This window comes from Nyctereutes procyonoides, unplaced genomic scaffold (assembly GCF_905146905.1).
Source record: "Nyctereutes procyonoides isolate TBG_1078 unplaced genomic scaffold, NYPRO_anot_genome, whole genome shotgun sequence".
Lineage (NCBI taxonomy): Eukaryota > Metazoa > Chordata > Mammalia > Carnivora > Canidae > Nyctereutes > Nyctereutes procyonoides.
In genome coordinates this window covers 19,303,823-19,324,345 of record NW_026575051.1, presented here as the reverse complement: position 1 = coordinate 19,324,345, position 20,523 = coordinate 19,303,823, and the positions used below count along the sequence as shown (strand labels likewise).

General features: G+C 36.9%; 1 protein-coding gene across 1 annotated transcript in view; it reads left to right on the top strand.

Annotated features, from left to right (window-relative positions):
* Window positions 1-20,523, top strand: part of PKHD1 (PKHD1 ciliary IPT domain containing fibrocystin/polyductin) — a 459,739-nt gene that overhangs the window by 390,749 nt on the left and 48,467 nt on the right. The window contains 1 exon segment of the mRNA XM_055330173.1: window positions 18,523-19,537. Within this exon segment, the coding sequence (XP_055186148.1) occupies window positions 18,523-19,537 (1,015 nt within the window).

The window sequence follows — 20,523 nt, the reverse complement described above, 5'->3', positions numbered from 1 at the left end:
AACCTTTTTGCCATTTGAGTTAGCTAGCTAGAACAAAGAAGTTACTTTGAAGAATAGTTAAGTGAAGTTTGCATAGAGTACAGAGGAGCAATTGACAAAGGTTCTCGGGGTATAAGGTGAACCAAGTACCCGCAGGTTGATGTAAATGCAGAACAGGATCTCTGGATCATGAAGTTACAAAAGTGAACAGTCTTAGAAGCATTGAGAGACAGGAATAAAAATTTTCACATTTTAAAGAAGTGGTAAAAATTCTTTTATTTTTTCTTTACCTTATTTCATATGAGAACAAGTATGCTCTCAATGAAGTTAACAGTGGGAAATTTTTAAACAAATAAAAGGAAATACTTCTACACTTAGCATATAATCATTCCATAGACTTTTCTGTTGGGGGAGGTCAGGGAGTCAAATGCTAAAGAGGAAAAGAAAAGAGAGGAAAATCTGGTTAATTTTATGACCAATAATAACATTATAATTATGCCCTAAGATAAGAATAATGAAGTTGAAGCTTTGGGGCATAAAATGATCGTCTCAGAGGAGAGGGAAGGAATTCTCCCACTCTTACCCCTAACAATTTGAATGGCACCAGAGAATTGGCCAGATGCATTATGGGCTATAGTTTTTCTCAGGAGGCAGTTCCTATTAACCTATAGAACCATTCTTGAAAGACCAGTGACTAGTATTATCTGGAAAATCCTGTCATTTCAGGAGAAATCAGCCTTGATTCCAAGCAAAAAGAACTTTGTAGTTGGTGGAATGATAAACTTTCCAATTATGGAGATGGCCTAATTTTGCTTTTGACCCAATTTGTGCATTTCTCTAAATATAATATTCAGATGACTAACTTAGTGTATGGTACTAGATGGAAATAGGCTTTTGACACAGAGCAGGTCCAATAGAAAGCACATGATGTATCCCTAAGGAATTATAAGTGTGCTCTTGCTCTTTTCCCAAACTTTTTTCAAAGTATAAACCAGGTACTTAGAGCTTCTACTTTTCTTTCTTGGCATGCAGTATGCTGCTTGCTTTCTTGTATTCCAGACCTTAGTGTAACTGAATTTTTAACTGTCTCTAAGAGCTCCCCAGTTAATTTTGAGCTGGCTACAAGGTGGAGATCATTTAGAGCATAAACTCATCTGTAGCCAGTTCTCAGTGAACTTCCAAGAGAGCAACACTCTCACTAAATGGAGCCTCCTTAAGTGGTAGGTATAGTCTAGGTCAGAAAATCTGGGCATTCAACCTTTCCTCATAATACTACTTCTAAACCAACTGGGACCTTAGCCTTGTTTGTTCTTTATGTCTGTGTACTTATTCGTTTCATTTGCTCATATAAAACAAATATTGTGTGATACAGAGTAATTAACTCCAGTTAACAGATAACCCCCAAATCTCAATTGTTCAACAAAAGGACAACTTTTTTTTTTTCCATTCACATCTCAGCCTAAAGAAGACTGGGTGGCTCCTCTGGCAGCTGTGATCCTGGTGGTGACTCAGGCATCTAGGCTGCTTCTAGTCTGACTCTGCTATTTTGGGGTCCCTACATTCAGCTTCAAGTCCAGTTTCTTTATTTGGAAAAAAGAAATGATTAAAACATACCTCTCAGCTTGGCATGATGACTAAGTAAAATAAGACATGATGAATGACTCCTGCAATACCTGGCCCATAAGGACACATCCATAGAATTTTGATGTTTCTTCCCTTTGACTGTAACAGGCTCTGGGACAAGCCTGATCTGTTGCCAAGATGAGTAAGGTGGATATCTGTACTCTGATTGCTCATGATGAGTTCACTATCTGAAAAAGAAAACTTTTTTTTTTTTTTTTGTACTGGAAACTTGATTCTAAGTAAGTTCCATGACGGCAAGCATCGTGACTATCTTTTATTTTTAACTACGTATTACCAGAACCTAGATCATTATCAGGATAATTATTAATGCCCCAAATATAGTGTTAAATCAATGCTTAAAATGGCAAACCTGTACAATGAATTAGCTAGAAAGTGATACTCAGTTCCTGTTTTTTTCTCATCACCCTCCCCTCCTCCAGAATTTACAAAGATTCAAGATGATAAGATAATGCATAGAATGATTATTGATTTCCTGATTCCATACCAGACTTCATCCAAATTGAAGAGTTCATCTTGAAGTATCCCTACATGTAAACCATAGTACATGACTGTTAATAATTTTTAAATCTTTCATATAGTTGAGTATAACTAAAATTTTTCTTAATCAGTTATTCTTTCCCATGTTGAATCTCTAGATAGTGTTTATTGGTATCTATAGATATATTTTGCAGTACCTATTCTTATAGCTCCAGACACTACTTTGCCTCCAGTTTTTATACAGCCCTTGCTATGAATAAGTCATCTTGTCTGAGCTCATTGTGCATCTCAGTAGTCTAGTTATGTTTTGTTCCTCCAAATTAAGTTTCAAAATGTCCTTAAAACTCTTTTATCCTGGTGAATTGTTTGTACCAGTTTTTAAGAGGAGCCATTGAACTTGAAAGGTAACTTGGAAGTAGCTTACCTGGGAGCCCCTGGTCCAATATCATACTTGTGAAAAACCTAACAAATTATTTGTTCAAATGACTGAACAGTACCAGGTTAACCTCATCACATGTACTATCCACTCTCCCTCCTGGCTCATACCTATTGCCCTCAGTGGGCAGATTGCTTGGGTTGCTGCCTCTTTCAATTCCCTTTCCCCTGCAGTATGTCATAGACATTAATGCAGTTAACTTTTTTACAATTTTTCTGTAGGTAAATATCCATGTATATTGCTCTATAATGTATGATAAGTCGACTGAGATGCATGGTAGTCTGTTGTCAAAGTTATCAAGAGTAAGAAGAATATAAATCAGAATTGCCATCTTCAAACTAGTGTCCCTATCCATCAGATCACAGCACTTGTCTTGGCAAGAGACCCTTTGGCTCTCCCTTTGATGGCTGACACTAGGAACATGATACTTTCGTAATGGCCTCTATCACTTCCTGCTTTCAAAGAGCAGTATCATGGCAGGCTGTCCCATCAACTTGTACTTCTGTGAGGTTGAAAGAGACCATGTTGTTTTCTGCCAAAAAAAGGGACCTGTTTCTTTTTCCCCCAAAGGAGAAGATCTGGACATAGCAAAATGAACAAGTAGAGCCAGCTGTACGCATTTTCTACCATATTAGAACTGCCAAAGACCAAATGCAAGAACTCATTCTGAAAGACATCAGCGTGCCAATTCTGGGCTTACAGAAATCTTTTTCTCTAATTATTTCAACAATCTTCTGTACTCAATATATTGAAGAAATTTCATCTTTACATGGCAAGGAAGGCAGGTTTGTGGAGATTTGTGGAATAAGTTTTCAAAGAGCTTTAACAAAGAAGATTGATTCTCAGGTATTAGTTGAAGGAAATATTGAGATAAACTATATAAAGAAAATTTATGTTTAGAAGGGGAAAAATTCCAGCCAAGTGTTGACTGAGAATTCAAACATTTCATGTCCTCATCATGTCTCCTGAGGACAAAAAAAGAGAATAAAGTCCTCTTATGCTTTTCCTTCCCTTCCCTAAAGCAGGATACATTATGTATGTGCAGAGAAAAAGATACACATGAGAATAGTAAAGATTCTGTATCCATCAGAGTAGGCTAAGTTAGGATGTCATAATGCACAGCTTGCAAATCTTGATAGCTGAAAATAACAAAGGTCTATTTCTTGCTTATTCTTCTTGTTTATCTCTGGCAGGGACCCAGGATGAGAAATAAGCCTCCATCTTGTACTTTGCTGCTCACTGCTTCAGAGACAAATTTAGAACTCTTAGAGAAGGGATTGGCAAACATTTTTTATAAAGGGCCAGACAGTAAATATTTCCAACTTCAACTTCAAGTCCATAGAGCTTCAGTCACAATTACTCAAATCTGCTATTACAGTGCAAAAGTAGAGTTTACGTTAGTTTATAATAGGTAAACAAGTGAATATGGGCTGTGTTTCAATAAAACTTTATTTACAGTAGCTAGTGGGCTGGCTTGAGCTTATGGCCTATGTTTTGCCAACTCTTTCAATTAAATTGCATGGCCCCCAAAAGTTGCTTGTTACCTCTGCTCAGTGATTGATGACTAACAAATGATTCTACTCAACCACAGGAGGATAGGGAAGTACAAACCTGTCACTTCCTGTGACAAGCCTAACTTGTATAGATGTTGACACACATACACAGAAAATGATGAAGAAAGAGCTGAGCAGTTATTTTCATAGTTCCACAATGCTTGATGAAGCTACTGCTCTTTTAGAATTTCTTTGCCCTCTCAGTTTTCTCCTTAACTCAGCAAAACGGACTTTAAAAGGTAGCAGTGTTCATTTTCTATTTAAGAGGCAGTAGGAGTGGCCAATCACAAAGAGCACTGCTCAGCTCTGTGTTTATTCATCCTTGGTGGTGCTGTGGGGTGCAAATAGCTGGGGTTATCAGCTGCATAAAATCTTCATGTTTGCAACTCCAACAGTGAATCAGGATATGCATCCTAGGAGCCGATCTTGGGAAAGGACTTGGATGTAGTAAGGAAGATGTCTTGTTACATGACATTCTTCAACAGTGAAGGTCCTAGGGCACAAAGTTATTTTCTCACAGACCAATTTTGGAGACATTTCCTAGATGTAGCATTGCAGCCTGTAACCTGGAGCAATGATAAGATGGGGTTGTCTGTTTACTTTACTATATATGGAGTCTCCATTAAGTCTATTTTACCACAGGATGATGTCACTTTATGTATTTGGTTTTCTAGCAAAACTCACCTCCCCAAATCACAATCAACCCTATTTTGCCCGCTCCTGGCTCGTCATTGTTTTATAAAGCCAAATGGTTCCTTAACTTCGGTTGACATACTTCTTTCCATTTTTAGGTACTGATCTAAAAGCAAAACTGAAAGAGTCCATTTAATTTTGCACAGTTCAATTCATTCATATTTCTGACTTTCTCCACAGAAACAGTTGACTAGATATAGATAAATATATATTTAAGTGGATTTCTCAGTCCGTTAAAACAGACATTAGGAATTTATTGTGTAGGTAGTAGACTCTATAAGTTGAACTATCTCTGTTATATTAATTATAATCTGCACCTTCTAAAATGTTAAGGCACTTTCTTGCATATTATCGCACAAATAAAACATGTTAGTGAAACATTTTAATAAATAACTTTTAAAAAGGTAAAAACAGAGAGTGGGACATAGACTCTAAGATCTGTTGTTAGTTGGGGATAGCTCCAACTTTTATTCTCCTAATCAATGATTCTTCTATTGAGTATGAGAAGATTCTAGAGGCAAAAGTTACTTGACCATGACAAAGAGCACTACTTTAGAAAGAGTGGAAATAGCCTACAACTCAAAAAATATTTTCAAAATCCAGATGATATTTTTATTAACAATGTACTACATCGTATAATTAATTGCAATTGACTTCAATGAAAGTACTATTATGGTTTTCCCCCACAGGTTTTAAATTTTATTTATATTATTTTATTTACTCATGAGAGACACAGAGAGAGGGGCAGAGGCATAAGCAGAGGGAGAAGGAGGCTCCCACAGGGAGCCTGATACAGGACTCAATCCCAGGACCTGAGGATCACAATTTGAGCCAAAGGCAGATGCTCAACCACTAAACCACCCAGGTGCCCCTCAGGTTTTAAATTTTATTTCCCAGATAAGCTGCCAATATCAAGCTATCCTAGAGAAGAGCTCTAGTGGTTTTAAACCACTATTTTCCAAGTTTCTTTGTTTGTAATAATAATAATGACAACAACAATACATATTAAGTCCTAGCCACTCTTTGATCCTTTTATCCTCTTCTCCAGCCTCTGGCAACCACCGTTCTATTCTCTGCTTCTATGAGTTTGAGTCTTGTAAATACCTCATAGAAGTATTATCATGCAGTATTTATTTTTTTAAACTGGCTTATTTCACTTAGCATAATGTCCCCATTTATCATTTATGTTCAGAGCCCTTTAAAACACACTTAATTGTCACAGCTACCTTATGACATACCATTTTTCTTCCCACTTTGCAAAGTGGAAACTGAGGCACAGTGAAGCTAAGTTACTTGCCTAAAATCACAGAGAGTAAGTATCAAAGTGAGGATTTGAATCTAGGCAGTTTGGACCAGAGTCCATAGGAATAACTATTAAGCTATAAGGTCTTTCTTTCATAGGGGTGCCTGGGTGGCTCAGTGGTTGAGTGTCTGCCTTTGGCACAGGGCGTGATCTCAAGGTCAGGGGATCCAGTTTCACTTCGGGCTTCCTGCAAGGAGCTTGCTTTGCCCTCTGGCTATGTCTCTGCCTCTCTTCTCTCTCTCTCTCTCTCTCTGTGTGTGTGTGTGTGTCTCTCATGAATAAATAAATAAAATCTCTTAGAAAACCCAAAAGACAAAAAAAAAAAAAACAAAACATCTTTTTTTCACAGCTGGAATAATGAGGTGGTTATGGAGATTCCAGTAGAGGAGCAAAAACATTTAAGGACTTAAACCAATGAATCCATATAACTGAGAAAAATCTTTGCTTTTTTTTTTTTTTTTTTTTTGTACTTATCAGAATTGACCACAAATTCCCCAAAATAGACCACTTCATTTTACTGGGACTGTAGAGATAGAGGGAAAATGATGACCCCCCCCCCTTTCTTTCAACAACCTTTCTTGAATAAAGGAAACATGAAAGAAAAGGAAGCCCTCCTAGGCTCTGGTTTACTTTCAACAGGTAATCAGTGGGATGGGGTCACTATTACGAACTCTCCTCCTTCCTACCTGAACTGCCTCCCTTGGTCTTTCTTTCATAAGTTCCTTTGGAAACACTTTACCATACCTGAGTTCCCCTACATGACACTCTTGCCTTGTGAAGAAGAGTAATATAAAATATCAGGCAAAGGTTTTGTATTCCCAGCCCAGATCTTTATCTCAGAATAAAAGAGGAAAATTTATCTCTTGTGAATCATGGGCACTGAGAAGCTGGGAACATTTTACTGGCAGGGAGGGTTGGCAAAAACAGTCCTAGTGGATTTCAAGTTTATTTGACTAATTCTTTCACCACTTGTCAAACGAAACTACTTTTGTTTAGGTAACAAAACAAGCTGTTTCCTCTGCCATTTCTCCAGTGAGTAGTATAGGCACTTGTGGCGAACACACATTACTGCTAACTGTTATGATGTTTGCTGTCAAATTCATTTATTTATACAACTGCTGTAAAAAGCCTGAGGCCCATAAGCAGCCATGAAAGATTTCAGAGTCATGGTGTGGGGTCATGAGAGGGAAAAAAAAAAGTCTCCACTGGTTATGAGAAAGGAACTGACACAGGAAATGGTCACATATGGCGCAGATTTATTGTGTCCGGGGCTTCCCATTCAAATCTCATTACAGCCACAGCTCAGAGCTGGGCATGGCACAGTCACATTCATTTTAGTTTTGGCATCCAGCAGAATTACTGCTGCAGCTTCAGACTGAGGGCTGGAGAGGTGATAAGTTTATCATTCTGGGGAAAGAGCGTGCTCAGATTGTATTTGTACAGAAGGCTGTTGGCTGCTCCTGACTTTAATCTAACCCCTGAACATCACTGTGGTCAAAAATGGCAGGCAAGGGTTGCTAGCAAAAGGAAATCAGAGGGTAGAGAGAAAGGGGAAGTGAGGTGGAGAATATTACCAAACTAATGAAGGAAAAAAGCTAAGATTAGATGGAAGGGTTGAAACCATCTTGCATTTTGCAGGGTTTTATTAATTTTTTGATTGGCGAAAAAAACAGACATTCTGCTTATAGACATGTATGTGTGTGTACATTTCTTTCTTGCACATATTTTCTAAGATCGTAGATAGTATATCTGCTTTGTAGCATTTTCTTCACCTGTAACCTCTCTCTTTCAACATTATTCATTATGAATACTTGCAACACTTGCCGGTGCTGTTTCAGACTAAAAGGCACTGAACGTTATTAATTTGTGATGAGGGTAGTACCAAAAAAGGCAAAAGGAGAGTGGGAAGCATCTTAAAGAATACTACTTTTTTTAGTATGGCTACTGTAGCAACTTACGTCTATTAGCACGTTTGTTTCCAACATACATCATTTCATTTAAACCTATTCATCAGTCTATGGGTTGGATGCTATTTTCAGTCTCTTTTACAAATGAGTTAACTGGGTCAGAAAGAGGGTAAGTAACTTGCCCTTGGTCTTGCAGGTAGAAAGTGCAATGCAAATCTCTCTGGCTAGAAAAATCGATGTCTTACCTACCAAGCTGTTTTTCCTGAATTTGCATTTGCTTTGGCTGTTTTCACTGTAGTAGTCAAAAAATAAAAGTCATAATTGAGACCATACCCATTGGTGTTTGCAGGGCAAATCATAATACAACAAAATAACAGAAATATAAAAGCATTTTTAGGTCACTTATTTTAAGTAGAATATAGATGGCATTTCAACTTAGTAAAAAAAAATACAAAGTAGTCTTCTGGAATTGATTTGAATGGACTTATCTATGAAAATAAGTGTTGTTTATTAAAAAAAAAACAAAAAAAAGATTGATTCAGAAGAAGGATCTATTTGATATGTATCTAATGCTCATCCCTCATCTTCATTGTCATTTTATCACATACTTTCATCTCCTGATCATTTTTCCCTCTCAAAGTAACACTTCTATTAAAAGGACCCAAATATTTGGAGATACTCATCAAGGGATCTTAGTAAAGATAGAAAGATTTTTCACCAAAGGCCATATGGGCATCCTGCTTCAGGTAATGGTTAGTTTTATACAGTTTTCCATTTTTTTCAGATTAGGTTGGAAATGTATTCCCATAAAAAATAGACCTAAGTTCAAGGACTTTGGTGAGATTTCTCATGAAATTGTGGCAAATCCTATCATCTAGAGCCCCTGAAGTCCATCTCCCATTCTGTGTGCCTACAGAGGTGTGCATTTCTCATCTAGCACCTTCCTCTTCCTGTGCAGTATCTTCAGTCCTGTACTGCTGTTTCCACACCAGGACCTCTCTTTTCTACCAGCTCAGGACTCCTACACATTGGAAGCCACTGCACCATGCTGATCACCAGCTATAAGAGTGCTGTCTTTTTCAGTAAGAATGATACCAGAGGAGACTACATCCCTAAGCACCACTGTTCAATGAATTATGAAAGCCAAGCTGAAAATACCTTAATTTTGAAGCTTCCAGTCCTGAACTTTGAATACATTAATTTTTCAATTTAATAAACTTTAAATTTCTCAAATTACATTATCTTATAATGCCATCTGTGTATGTGACTGTACATATATACATATCTATCTTATCTCTTTTATGATTACTAGTACTACCATATTGTAGTCACTCAACAGAATTTACAGACCTCTAATTCTAAAGCAAGCCATGTTTTCTGTCATCCATATTGAATCTATGATGCATAAGAACATCATTCTCAATTCACCTTACAGATAAAACACACAGCCATTATTTCTGAAGTTAAAAAGATAAAACACAACTCTTAGCAAGAATTCCTCATTCTAAAAAAGTGGATAGTTTTTGTCTATTATTTTTAGTATGACATTTTAGTAGGGCATTTAGAAAAAATGTTTTCTTTCATATTTCTTTCCAAGATTTCAGCTACTCTCTTTGTATATTTAGGAACACAGCTTTGAGATTTTGGAGTCTCACTTCATAGCCTGAAGGTCTACAACAACATCTATAAATGGGGATAAATTCAACCTGTCTACACTTTATTTGATCTGTGGCCATTTATATTTGTTAAGTTAGAAATAATGAGGTGTAAATGTTGTTTGACAGAAAAGAATTGTAAATGATTTCATTTCTTGAAAATAAGAGAATGATTATATATTTTGTTTTTGTCAAAATCTCCTATACTTTACTGTACCATGAATTGGGAAATCTATCACAAAATGGCTAAAAAAATTATTGAGGGAAATGGTGATGTTAACCTCGAGGAAAAAAATCATTAATGTTGATGTATTTCATTCAATTTTAAACATATAAATTTTTCCTTTTGTTGAAAGGGGAAGATGGAAGGATTCTATGTGCCTTTGAGTCAAAACATTTATTTTAAAAATACTTTTTTTTTCTCTTTCCTTCTGACCCATTTTTCTAAATAAAGGATAGAGGTTGTTTCTTTTTTTCCCTTTTCTTTTAATTTTTTTTCCTAGCAAAGACGACCCCTTTGGCATATTTTCTTTTCAAATGTGAAATGAGGTGGAAAATCCTCATTTCACGACAGGAAGGACAAATATTGACACAAAGTTAATATTTGTTAGAACCCTGGAAGCAACCTGAGTATACATACATACTCACACACACACATACCTTCTTTTTTTCTCCTCCTTCACCAGACATACCTAATTCACTTTTTTTCTTGGTTGTTAGGTCTGAGGTCTCCAGTCAAGGGAGAGGAAGATGGAGGATATTGTATGTCTAGGACGTTCTAGGATGTTAAAGTATACACAAAGCCAAGTGTTCATGTGCACACATGCACACACAAATACAACCTGCTTAATCTAATTTCCCCCACTTAGAGAAGAGCTTCTGGACTTTATCACTGTGCTTGTCCATCTTGAATGCAATAGCATATGCCAAGCCAATACTCACTGGTCACTCAGCATTTATTAAGTCCTGTCCACTCTTGCCTGTTTGAGAGGAATGCCCTGGGGTGACTGGGCCGCCGGCCCTGACAGGCTGTGTCACTTATCTCTTCACATTGATTATGAAAGTCAGCTGTGGCCAGACCTTGCTTTTTTTCCTCTTCTCCTCTCAGCCCCTCTTACAAGCACCCCTGCCTGGATTTTCATGAGGAAATAATCAGATTAGGCCTTTCACGGTGAGTTCATATGGAGTTCTCTTTCTCCAGTGTGCTACTAACCGAATAAACGTGTTTAGTGGTAAATTGTAAATGACATTATGATTACCAAAGCCAGCATGGGTTTCATTTAAAAGTGATCAGAATTGCAGACCACAAAAATTGTGACTGGCAGATAAGGCCATTTGGAGAAGTGGGAAAAGAAAAGACAGAAACAAGTGAGAAAGATAATCATTACTCAAAACTAAGCCTTCCCCAACTGAGAGAAGCAAGAGGGAAAGAAATCCAGAGGAAGAAAAGATGGAACACTGTTGGGAAGGGAAGCCAGATTGTCACCATGAGCTTCTGCCAGCTGTGGCCAGGACAGTAAACGATGATGCCTGCTGGCCGTGTGCACACCTTTCTCTTAAGTCCCGTGTTTTCTCCCCTACAGTTAAGAACCATGCCCATTTAGCAGGAACCCTAATGCATTGCTTACATATGCTTTATTTTGTCTCGCATTAAAATTAAAATACTAGAATTGATTAGCTCTGGAGATGACTTAGGAAACTGGATGGAAAGAGACTGATGAACCCCTGTCTCTTAGTGCTAAATTCTGGAGGAATAAAAATAAAATTTCTTATTTATGAACACCAGGACTGCAAGTTTGGCTATAAAATAATAATCAATGTTACTTGCTGATAGTCTTTAGACTGGTGCCTTTGTTAAATGTGTGGTTGTGTGTTTAGAGTTCTGGGATAGTATGCTAAAATATTAAGAAGACCAAGTGGCAATATAAAATAGCAAATGGACTCTCACCAAATATATGATGTGACAAATAATAACCAATCACTGAAAACCTCTCCATAAGTCGCTCTCTCTCACTGTGTAGAGAGAATTCCTGATGATCGTGGTACTTCTTGGCCAGTATTACTCATCACAGCTGACTCTACAACTAAATACAACCCAAAGTGAAGTTATTTGGATTATGTTGCTTTTCTTTTCCCCTTTCTCCTCATTACTGTTACTACGTAATTATGAGTTAAAATTGTGAGTCAGTTTTTCTGTCTATGAACTAGGAATAAAAAACTTGCCATGGAGAAGTTTTAGGTAAAGGAGGTTATGGAAGGAAAAAGGAAGGGAGGAAAGAGGACAGAAGGAAGGAAAAAAATAGAGAAGGAAGGTAGGATCACCAATCTGATGGCTTTAGGATATCTTCGTAGGGAAGTAAATCTTCCTCTACTATTCTAATCTCTATCCCATCCTGTTCCCCTTCCAGATACCACTTCCGTTAGGCTGTGGACCTGCTGTCAGATATTTCTATACCTGAAACTCTCCTGAGCAACCATTTTATATTAGTTGAAACAACAGTGAGATGATCATCTTCTGGCCAACAAGACTAATTTAAGCAGTAACTAGAGTCCCCAGTTGACAAGCTGTGAAATCCATAGAACCCATCTGATAGTGTCCAACTTCCACACCACATTAGAGAGTATAAGGGTATAGTGTACAGTCGCCATCAGAAGTCCACCACACGTTATTTACACCTCCAGAATACACGTCTTTCCTGATCATTCATGAGGTCAACCAACCTTTGACTCTTTCTTCAAATCTTGCTCCTGGTGCTATGTGAAATTAGCTCCGAAATTAGATTCAACAAACTGCTTTCTGTTTTCATAGTGTTCTTTAACCCTTTTGCCTCAAGCCTACCTATTATCACACTCTCAAACCTTCACATTTCAATGTTATTCACATGCCCTGTGTCATATCCCTTAAGCAAAAACCCCTGCTTCTCTGTGGCTGATGTCATTAGGCTCACTACCTGTGTCATATTGACATGGTAGGCATTGCTTTTCAGTCCCTGAAAGCCACTGAAACTAGTTTATGGTTTCCTTGTCCATTCTAACTCTGTCATCACTCTTATTCCAGGTAAATAACTCATCTAAAACCTTGACTTCTGTGAAAATAAAAACTACTCAAATAAGAACAACCAAAGGCTCTTTACCTAATTTGCTATCGCAAGTTAGTTAGCCATCATCACTTGCATTTGGCAGAGGCTCAAAGGCAGAGAGAGTGAGAAAGCTTTATGGTGGAAAAAAAGGAAAGATTTCAGGTATATCCTGATTGGGTGCTGTTTTTGGCATGGGGAAGCTGGAGGTGGGCTACTTAGAAATGTGACATCCTATGCAATTGATTAGAGGCATGTGTTTGGATTTCTTCATTTGGTCCTCAGTTGGACGGGGAAGGAAACTGGGGAAGTTGACAATTATTAATCAGGTGCTAGCTATTTGGGGCTGATTTTTTCAGAGGTTATTGTTTGGTCATCCCAGACTAGATACAGATAGAAATGTGATCTTCCTCAACTGGTTGTGCTAATAACAAACCGGTTTCTTGGCCTGGTCACTGCTGACTATGAATCAGAGTTCTGTTTTCATGTATGGTATGGCTATTGTCTGTTGGTATATTCAGTCTCTTACTGTTCATCTCATCTCCAAGGCTTCTCTAGGAGAATGCCTGGCACAAAGTCTTCCATAAATGTTGGTTATTGTTATATTTTTTCAAGTATTATTTGTATATAACATCCCTTACTTCATTTCTCTCCTTTTGTAGCTGAGATGTGCTATGCTTCATATGATTGGTTCTTTGAAAATATCTTTAATACCTGTGACCCTCTGCCCCTTCTTCTCAGTCACAGGCAGAAACCTAATCTCAGTGAACCCAGTCATCCTGTTTTCCCATGATATCTTATTAAGCATATCCAAGGCATTTGCTCATTGGCTCTCTACAATCCAGGCTGACTTAGTGAAGGTGGTAAAGTTGAGGTTTCAGGGTCTTTGCTTACACAGGCCACTATCAAGATTCCAGAAGGAATGATAGCAATGAGTTTGCATGGCCCTATGTTTTTTTTTAAGGTTATTTATCTATTCATTCATTCATTCATTCATTCATTCATTCATAAGAGACACAGAGACAGAGAGAGGCAGAGACACAGGCAGAGGGAGAAGAAGGCTCCATGCAGGGAGCCCAACATGGGACTCAATCCCAGATCTCCAGGATCAGGCCCTGGTCAGAAGGCGGCGCTAAACTGTTGAGCCACCTGGGCTGCCCATGCATGACCCTATGTTTTTTTTTATTTATTTTTATTTATTTTCTTATTTATGATAGTCACACACACAGAGAGAGAGAGAGAGAGAGGCAGAGACATAGGCAGAGGGAGAAGCAGGCTCCATGCACCCAGAGCCCGACGTGGGATTCGATCCCGGTTCTCCAGGATCGCGCCCTGGGCCAAAGGCAGGCACTAAACCGCTGCGCCACCCAGGGATCCCCTGGGCCTATGTTTTTTGTAAAATTTGCAAATTTGAGATATTTTAATGAAAATTTAAGCTAACACTCTCGTGGCTCTAAATTCTCCTCCATCATAAGCACTGAGAGGGTGGGTAACAATGGATACAAGCATTTTTAAGATCTAGCTAACAGAGAATTGAGCTGGACACGCACTTGGTATGGGTGTAAGAAGGTCTGTTTTTTATGATTCGAAATCACTTCTATATAACGTTCTTACTAGCCATTTATGTCAGCTTGCCCATGCTGTGATAAACAGGAGCCAGACCCTGGGTCTCCTGTGTTACAAATGTATGCTAAGATACCCATGAGAAGAAAGTGAGAGGTGGAGGAGAAGTAGGTTTTTTAATTGACCGTGCCACAAAAGTTATTCTATAAAAAGCTATTCAAATATTACAGCTCATACATGAGGAAAACTTCATAAGAAATTTTCCACATTTGACAAGTTCTAAACATGTGGGACAGAAAAACACTCTTTCATAAGCTGGACAGCCTGAAAATATAATTAGTAGATTATTTATTACAGATTTTTTACAGTGCTATTCCTAGAATAGCAAAAATTGTAGGGTGTATGATTTTGGAGGAAAAGTATTTCATTTGTTTTATATTTTGTCAAGAAGACCTGAAACAAAGAAGTAATTTAAGTATTCTTTTTACTTACGTTGGATCAAATGTGTTTGTCTTCCATCTTATGGGGGTATAGGAAGGAAGGCATGGGGGATAATATTTTATAATAACCAATGTTTCATGAAACTTTTTTTTTTTATGTAACTTAGGAGATACTAATTATTGACTTCGTGAAGGTCATGGGAGTTAAGTCTCCAACCAAATGTCTCAGCATCAGAAAGCATGTGTTCCTTTTAGTGAGATGTTCACACACAAAGCTTCAAAACACACACAAAAAGGAAAACAAAAGGAATAGAAACAATGTGTGTTATTGGCATTGCACTACTCTGAATAAGGAAGTTAACTACGTTTAAATAAGCAAATAATTCCTAAATATTTGAGTAGCCATATGTGCTTAGCGTTTAATCTTTATCACATCACAATGCTTAATAATACAGAAAGGCAACTCACTCCTAACAATGGAGAGAGAAGAGACATAGTAACAAAATCTTCCTGTTGACAGGTTAAATATGCACAGGGAATTCAGTAAATGTTTATTGAATTTCTTGCCTGGTTTTTGGGGTTCATAATCTAACTCCTACAAAATTCCAACAGGTTATAAAAATTTAACAGTGACTTCTATTCTATCACCTTATACCTGAGCTTGCTTTGTAAAATAAAATAAATTGTAAAAAAAAATTCTTTGTAAAAGAATATTTGAATCACATTAGAAATCCTCCATTTTTGTTATTTTAGCTTTAGAAGGCACTTGCCATCAGGAATAGAAATAAATACTCATTTTTCTACATGTGTATTTATATAATGAGTTAGTATAGGAAAAAATGCTTTGTCATAACATAATTCTTTTGCAAACAAATCAATAATGTGTTTAGGAACATAAGAAAATTCATATAAGTATAATCAGCCATAATTTCAATCTTACGGTTTCATATGAAATAGATGGATTTCTCAGTGTATTGAGCTTTGTCATATATTAAAGGGGGTGAGTCTCATAATAAATTTTTGTAGTATATTCTGTTATTGTTGTCATATGTTGGTTTAAAATGTATTCAAGCTATAGAAAAATAATCTTATAACTAGATACCTGGAAAGAATTGATAAAAAGTATTATATTTTTAAAGATGTTTTTTAAAGATTTTATTTATTTATTCATGAGAGACAGAGAGAGAGAAAGAGAGAGAGGCAGAGACACAGGCAGAGGGAGAAGCAAGCTCCATGCAGGGAGCCTGACGTGGGACTCAATCCAGGGTCTTGAGGATCACACCCTGGGCTGAAGGTGGTGCTAAACTGCTGAGCCACCTGGGCTGCCCTAAAAATTATTTTAAAAATAAGAGTTTTGAAAAGGACATTATACATTAATCAACTAATACATATTAAGAAGCATCTACTGTGTTTGAGTTATTGTGTTAAGCCCTGTGGTAATAGGAGATATAGTCCCTCACCTTGAGAAATAACCCCTTAGAAGCATGACACTTACAAATTCTGTGTAATTTATCAAACTACTTATAGTTAGTAGCAGAGAATGATTGAGAATTGTATCAAATAAGAGAGGGATTAGTTTAGCTAGGGATAGTTCCTAAAATTTAGCAATCTGTAGAGATCACTTTAAAAGATATTATATCCCCTGAATCAAAACCAGGAGGAACAAAATCAGACATCTATAAAACTGGATAGAATGTGAATGAATAATTGACATGACATCAACATGACTAAAAAAGAAAAAAAAACGTGTTAAAAGAAGGAGAGTGAGCTGTAAAGTTTAGAAAAGGAAAGTAGTGTAATTTTTTTTTCTAGGAAGGCCCCCTAAATATCTCATTTCAAAAGGATATATCTATAGTAGAGCTGTTTATCAGAATCTAAGGGCACAATTTCCATATCTGTTAAGATCATGGAATTAATTCCCTTCATACTGGTTCCATGTTTTTGAAAATAATTCTTGATTTACATTAGGGTTTCCATATTATATGACCATAGGGAGAAAACATATTATGTTAAAAGTGACCCTTCTTTTATGTTTGATGATTGAATCTCTACTTAAATTAATAATTTAGTATTCAATTTAGTGAATTCAATTACTTTAAAGAGTTAGAACAATTTGAATTTTCTGTTTTATTCTGTATCTGTTTTCTTTTTGTCTATTTCATCTACATTGCTGAATTTGTTGGCATGAAGTTTGTTTTAGTAGTTTCTTAACCTTTGTCTGTAGGATCTGTAGTAATAACCATTCATCCCTGAAACTGGTGATTTATGCTCTTCCTTTTTATCTTTATCAGTCTAGTGAGTGGGTTAAATAATTAATTAATATTTTCCAAGAATCAAATTTAGTTTTGTTCACTTTTATTTTTGCTTCTTTGTTTCTTTCTTTTCTATTTCATTGATTTCTGCTGTTATATTTATTATTCCCTTTCTTCTATTTACTCTCGATTTGCTTTGCTTGTTTTCTAAATTTGTAAGGCAGAACCTTAAATCCACAAATTTTGATGCTAAGATTTCATTATTATTCAGATGGAAACATTTTACAATTTCCTTCATAATTTTGACTATTGTTGCTATTATTATTGAGGCAAAATTAAACCATGTGGCCTACTCCTGAAGCAACATGTTGGTAATTAATTTTATGGATATCAAAGGCAGCTTTGGCATAGATTTCTAATCATATCATATGGAAGGAAGGAAATAGGAGAAGGCTAGATTATGCCCAAATGTAGTAATTTGATTTTTTGGTTCCAATCCTGAGGCTAAGTAGGACTAATGGATAATGCTATTTCTCTAAACGTCTTGATTAGCCCCAATCATCCTCAACTTGGGCTCTATTTAGTATCAATACCCCCAAATTACTACTTTATTCTTTTCCTCTTCTTGTATTTTTTTAAAATTCTTCATGTTTAGAGAAAAAAGAAAATGAAGACAATCATATAGTTTGACATCCAAACTTTTTCACACCCTTTCACAGTATACCTCTTCAATTTTAATACACCTCCATACGGGCACCTGGATGGTCAGTCAGTTAAGGATCTGCCTTTGGCTCAGGTCATGATCCCAGGGTCCTGGGATGGAACCCTATGTCAGGCTCCCTGCTTAGCAGGGAGCCTGCTTCTCCCTTTCCTCTACTCTCCTTTCACCTCCCTCATGCTCACTGTCTCTCAAATAAATAAATAAAATATTTTTAAAAATACACGTCCATAAATTATTCCTTCCAGCCCCCCTCAATCTACCTCTTTTTTCATTGACTTAAATATTATTATCTCCTTCTCCCCTATCCTTTTTCTGTTATGGAGGCCTTAGTGATTATTCCTTTTCCTTAATTATTTGACTCAACTCTTTTTTTCACTGAACTATTATATCCATTATTACTCTTGATTTTTATTTATTTATTCATGAGAGACAAAGAGAGAGAGAGAGAGAGAGGCAGAGACACAGGCAGAGGGAGAAGCAGGCTCCATGCAGGGAGCCCGATGCAGGATTTGATCCTGGAACTCTGGGATTATACCCTGAGCCAAAGGCAGATGCTTAACTGCTAAGCTACCCAGGCGTCCCCATGATTACTTTTAAATAATGTATATTATGTAACATGTACACTTAGGTTATCAATAGCTGTTATTTAATGTATGTACCCTTTCATATTTTATCCAGAGTTCTTTACACACTCAGTATCTAGCACACTTAAGAGTTCAATAAATGTTTCATGAAGTTACAGATGATAATAAGGATGATAGATTGCAAATCATCTTTGAGAGATTGTGGTTTGTATATTACTTATTTTCTTTTATTTTATAGGTACATTTAGAGAAGAACAGAAATGTACATACCGAGCCCTGATACAAGGCTACATCTGCAAACAATCTGACCAAGCAATTCTAATTCTTGACAATGCTGATGCCACTTGGGCAATGCAGAAGTTATATCCAGTTGTATCTGTTACTCGTGGTTTTGTCGACACCTTTAGTAGTGTAAATGCCGATGCTCCCTGTTCTACTTCAGGGTCTGCATCTACTTTCTATTCCATTTTACCTACCAGGGAAATCACCAAAGTCTGCTTTGTGGATCAGACTCCCCAAGTGTTGCGTTTTTTTCTATTGGGGAACAGAAGTACCTCCAAGCTTCTTTTGGCTGTATTCTACCATGAACTTCAGAACCCCCGTGTTTTCATAGGGGAAAGTTTCATTCCACCCATTATGGTTCAGTCAACTTCCTCATTGCTAGATGAGTCAATTGGTTCCAACTATTTCAGCATCTTGGATAACCTCTTGTATGTTGTCCTACAAGGACAGGAGCCCATTGAAATACACTCAGGTGTCTCTATTCATTTGGCCCTCACTGTGATGTTTTCAGTTCTAGAAAAAGGCTGGGAAATCATCATCCTTGAAAGACTAACTGACTTCTTGCAGGTTACCCAAGATCAAATCAGGTTTATTCATGAGATGCCTGGCAATGAAGCAACCTTAAAGGCCATTGCTGACAATAAAGCAAAGAGAAAGCGCAATTGCCCAACTGTGACTTGTGCTAGTCCTTACAGAGTCGGTCAACGAAGACCTCTTATGACGGAAATGAGTTCATATAGCGTCCCATCACCAACCATTATGGAAACTGCCTCAAAAGTGATAGTCATTGAAATTGGTGATCTGCCAACAATAAGGAGCACTGGACTGATTTCATATTTAACAAGTAACAAATTACAGAATTTGGCTCACCAGATTATCACTGCTCAACAGACCGGAGTACTAGAGAATGTTCTGAATATGACTATTGGGGCCTTACTGGTAACTCAGCCAAAGGGAGTCACTGACTATGGGTGAGTACTAATTATGATAACATCTAGACAAGGGCTGATTTCTTGGGCACATATTGCAAATGTCAGTCGACTTCCACTGAATCACATAACCTGTATGCTTCTTAAGATAAAAATAAAAACTTAGAGAGTCACTTATAGACTTAATTCTCAATTTAAAATTTTTTTTATTAAATCTATATTTTTCATGACTATTCTATATTTTGTGTAGTTGAAAATGTTCTATTTTGGTACCTCAAAGTGAAAATCATGTAGGAAGAAATTTTTCCAAAGCAGCTTGTTTTCAGTTCATTTGTTCATTCATTTATTCATGTAATGAATTTAAGTGGTAGGCTAGATTCCTGGATTACTAAGGTGAAACAGATATGATCTTTGCCTTAAGGGACAGAAACACTACCTATCACAATTGAACAAGCTACAAGCTAAAACTTGAGTATTGAGGAGGATGATAATAATTCTTCCTATAGAGCTGGGGAAGGGGCTAATGTTTAGGAAAAATTTGGAGGTGACTAGAAGTTTACTAGGGTAATGCAGTGACTGATTGGGTCTTATTTAGCCTAGAATTATAAAGCCCTGAAGAGGATGCCTTTGTCAAATTGTATGACCAGGAGTATTCCTGTTGCCAACTACATTTATGACACAGACCTGTATAAGATCTGTAACACCCCTTGTGCTATATTATTCTACTGTAAACACTTATATTTTGGAATCCTCCGCCAGATTTCTGTTAATAGATGTTTCAGAATTAAATTTATCTGAATGTTTTTCTGAGCTTAGTGAGTGGAAAAGCATGGGAAGTATACAAGAAGGGAAAGCAAGTGTAAATTACTCTCAATTTTATAGATTGTGTTAGCCAAGGGATAAATTGACTAGCCCAAGTTCATCTAAAGTATCTCTCATAAAGTAAAGACTGTGAGTCCCAAGCTTCAATTTTTAGCAGATGCCAAAGAACCGAAAAATGATAGCCCAGGTTGAGAGACAAAATGAAC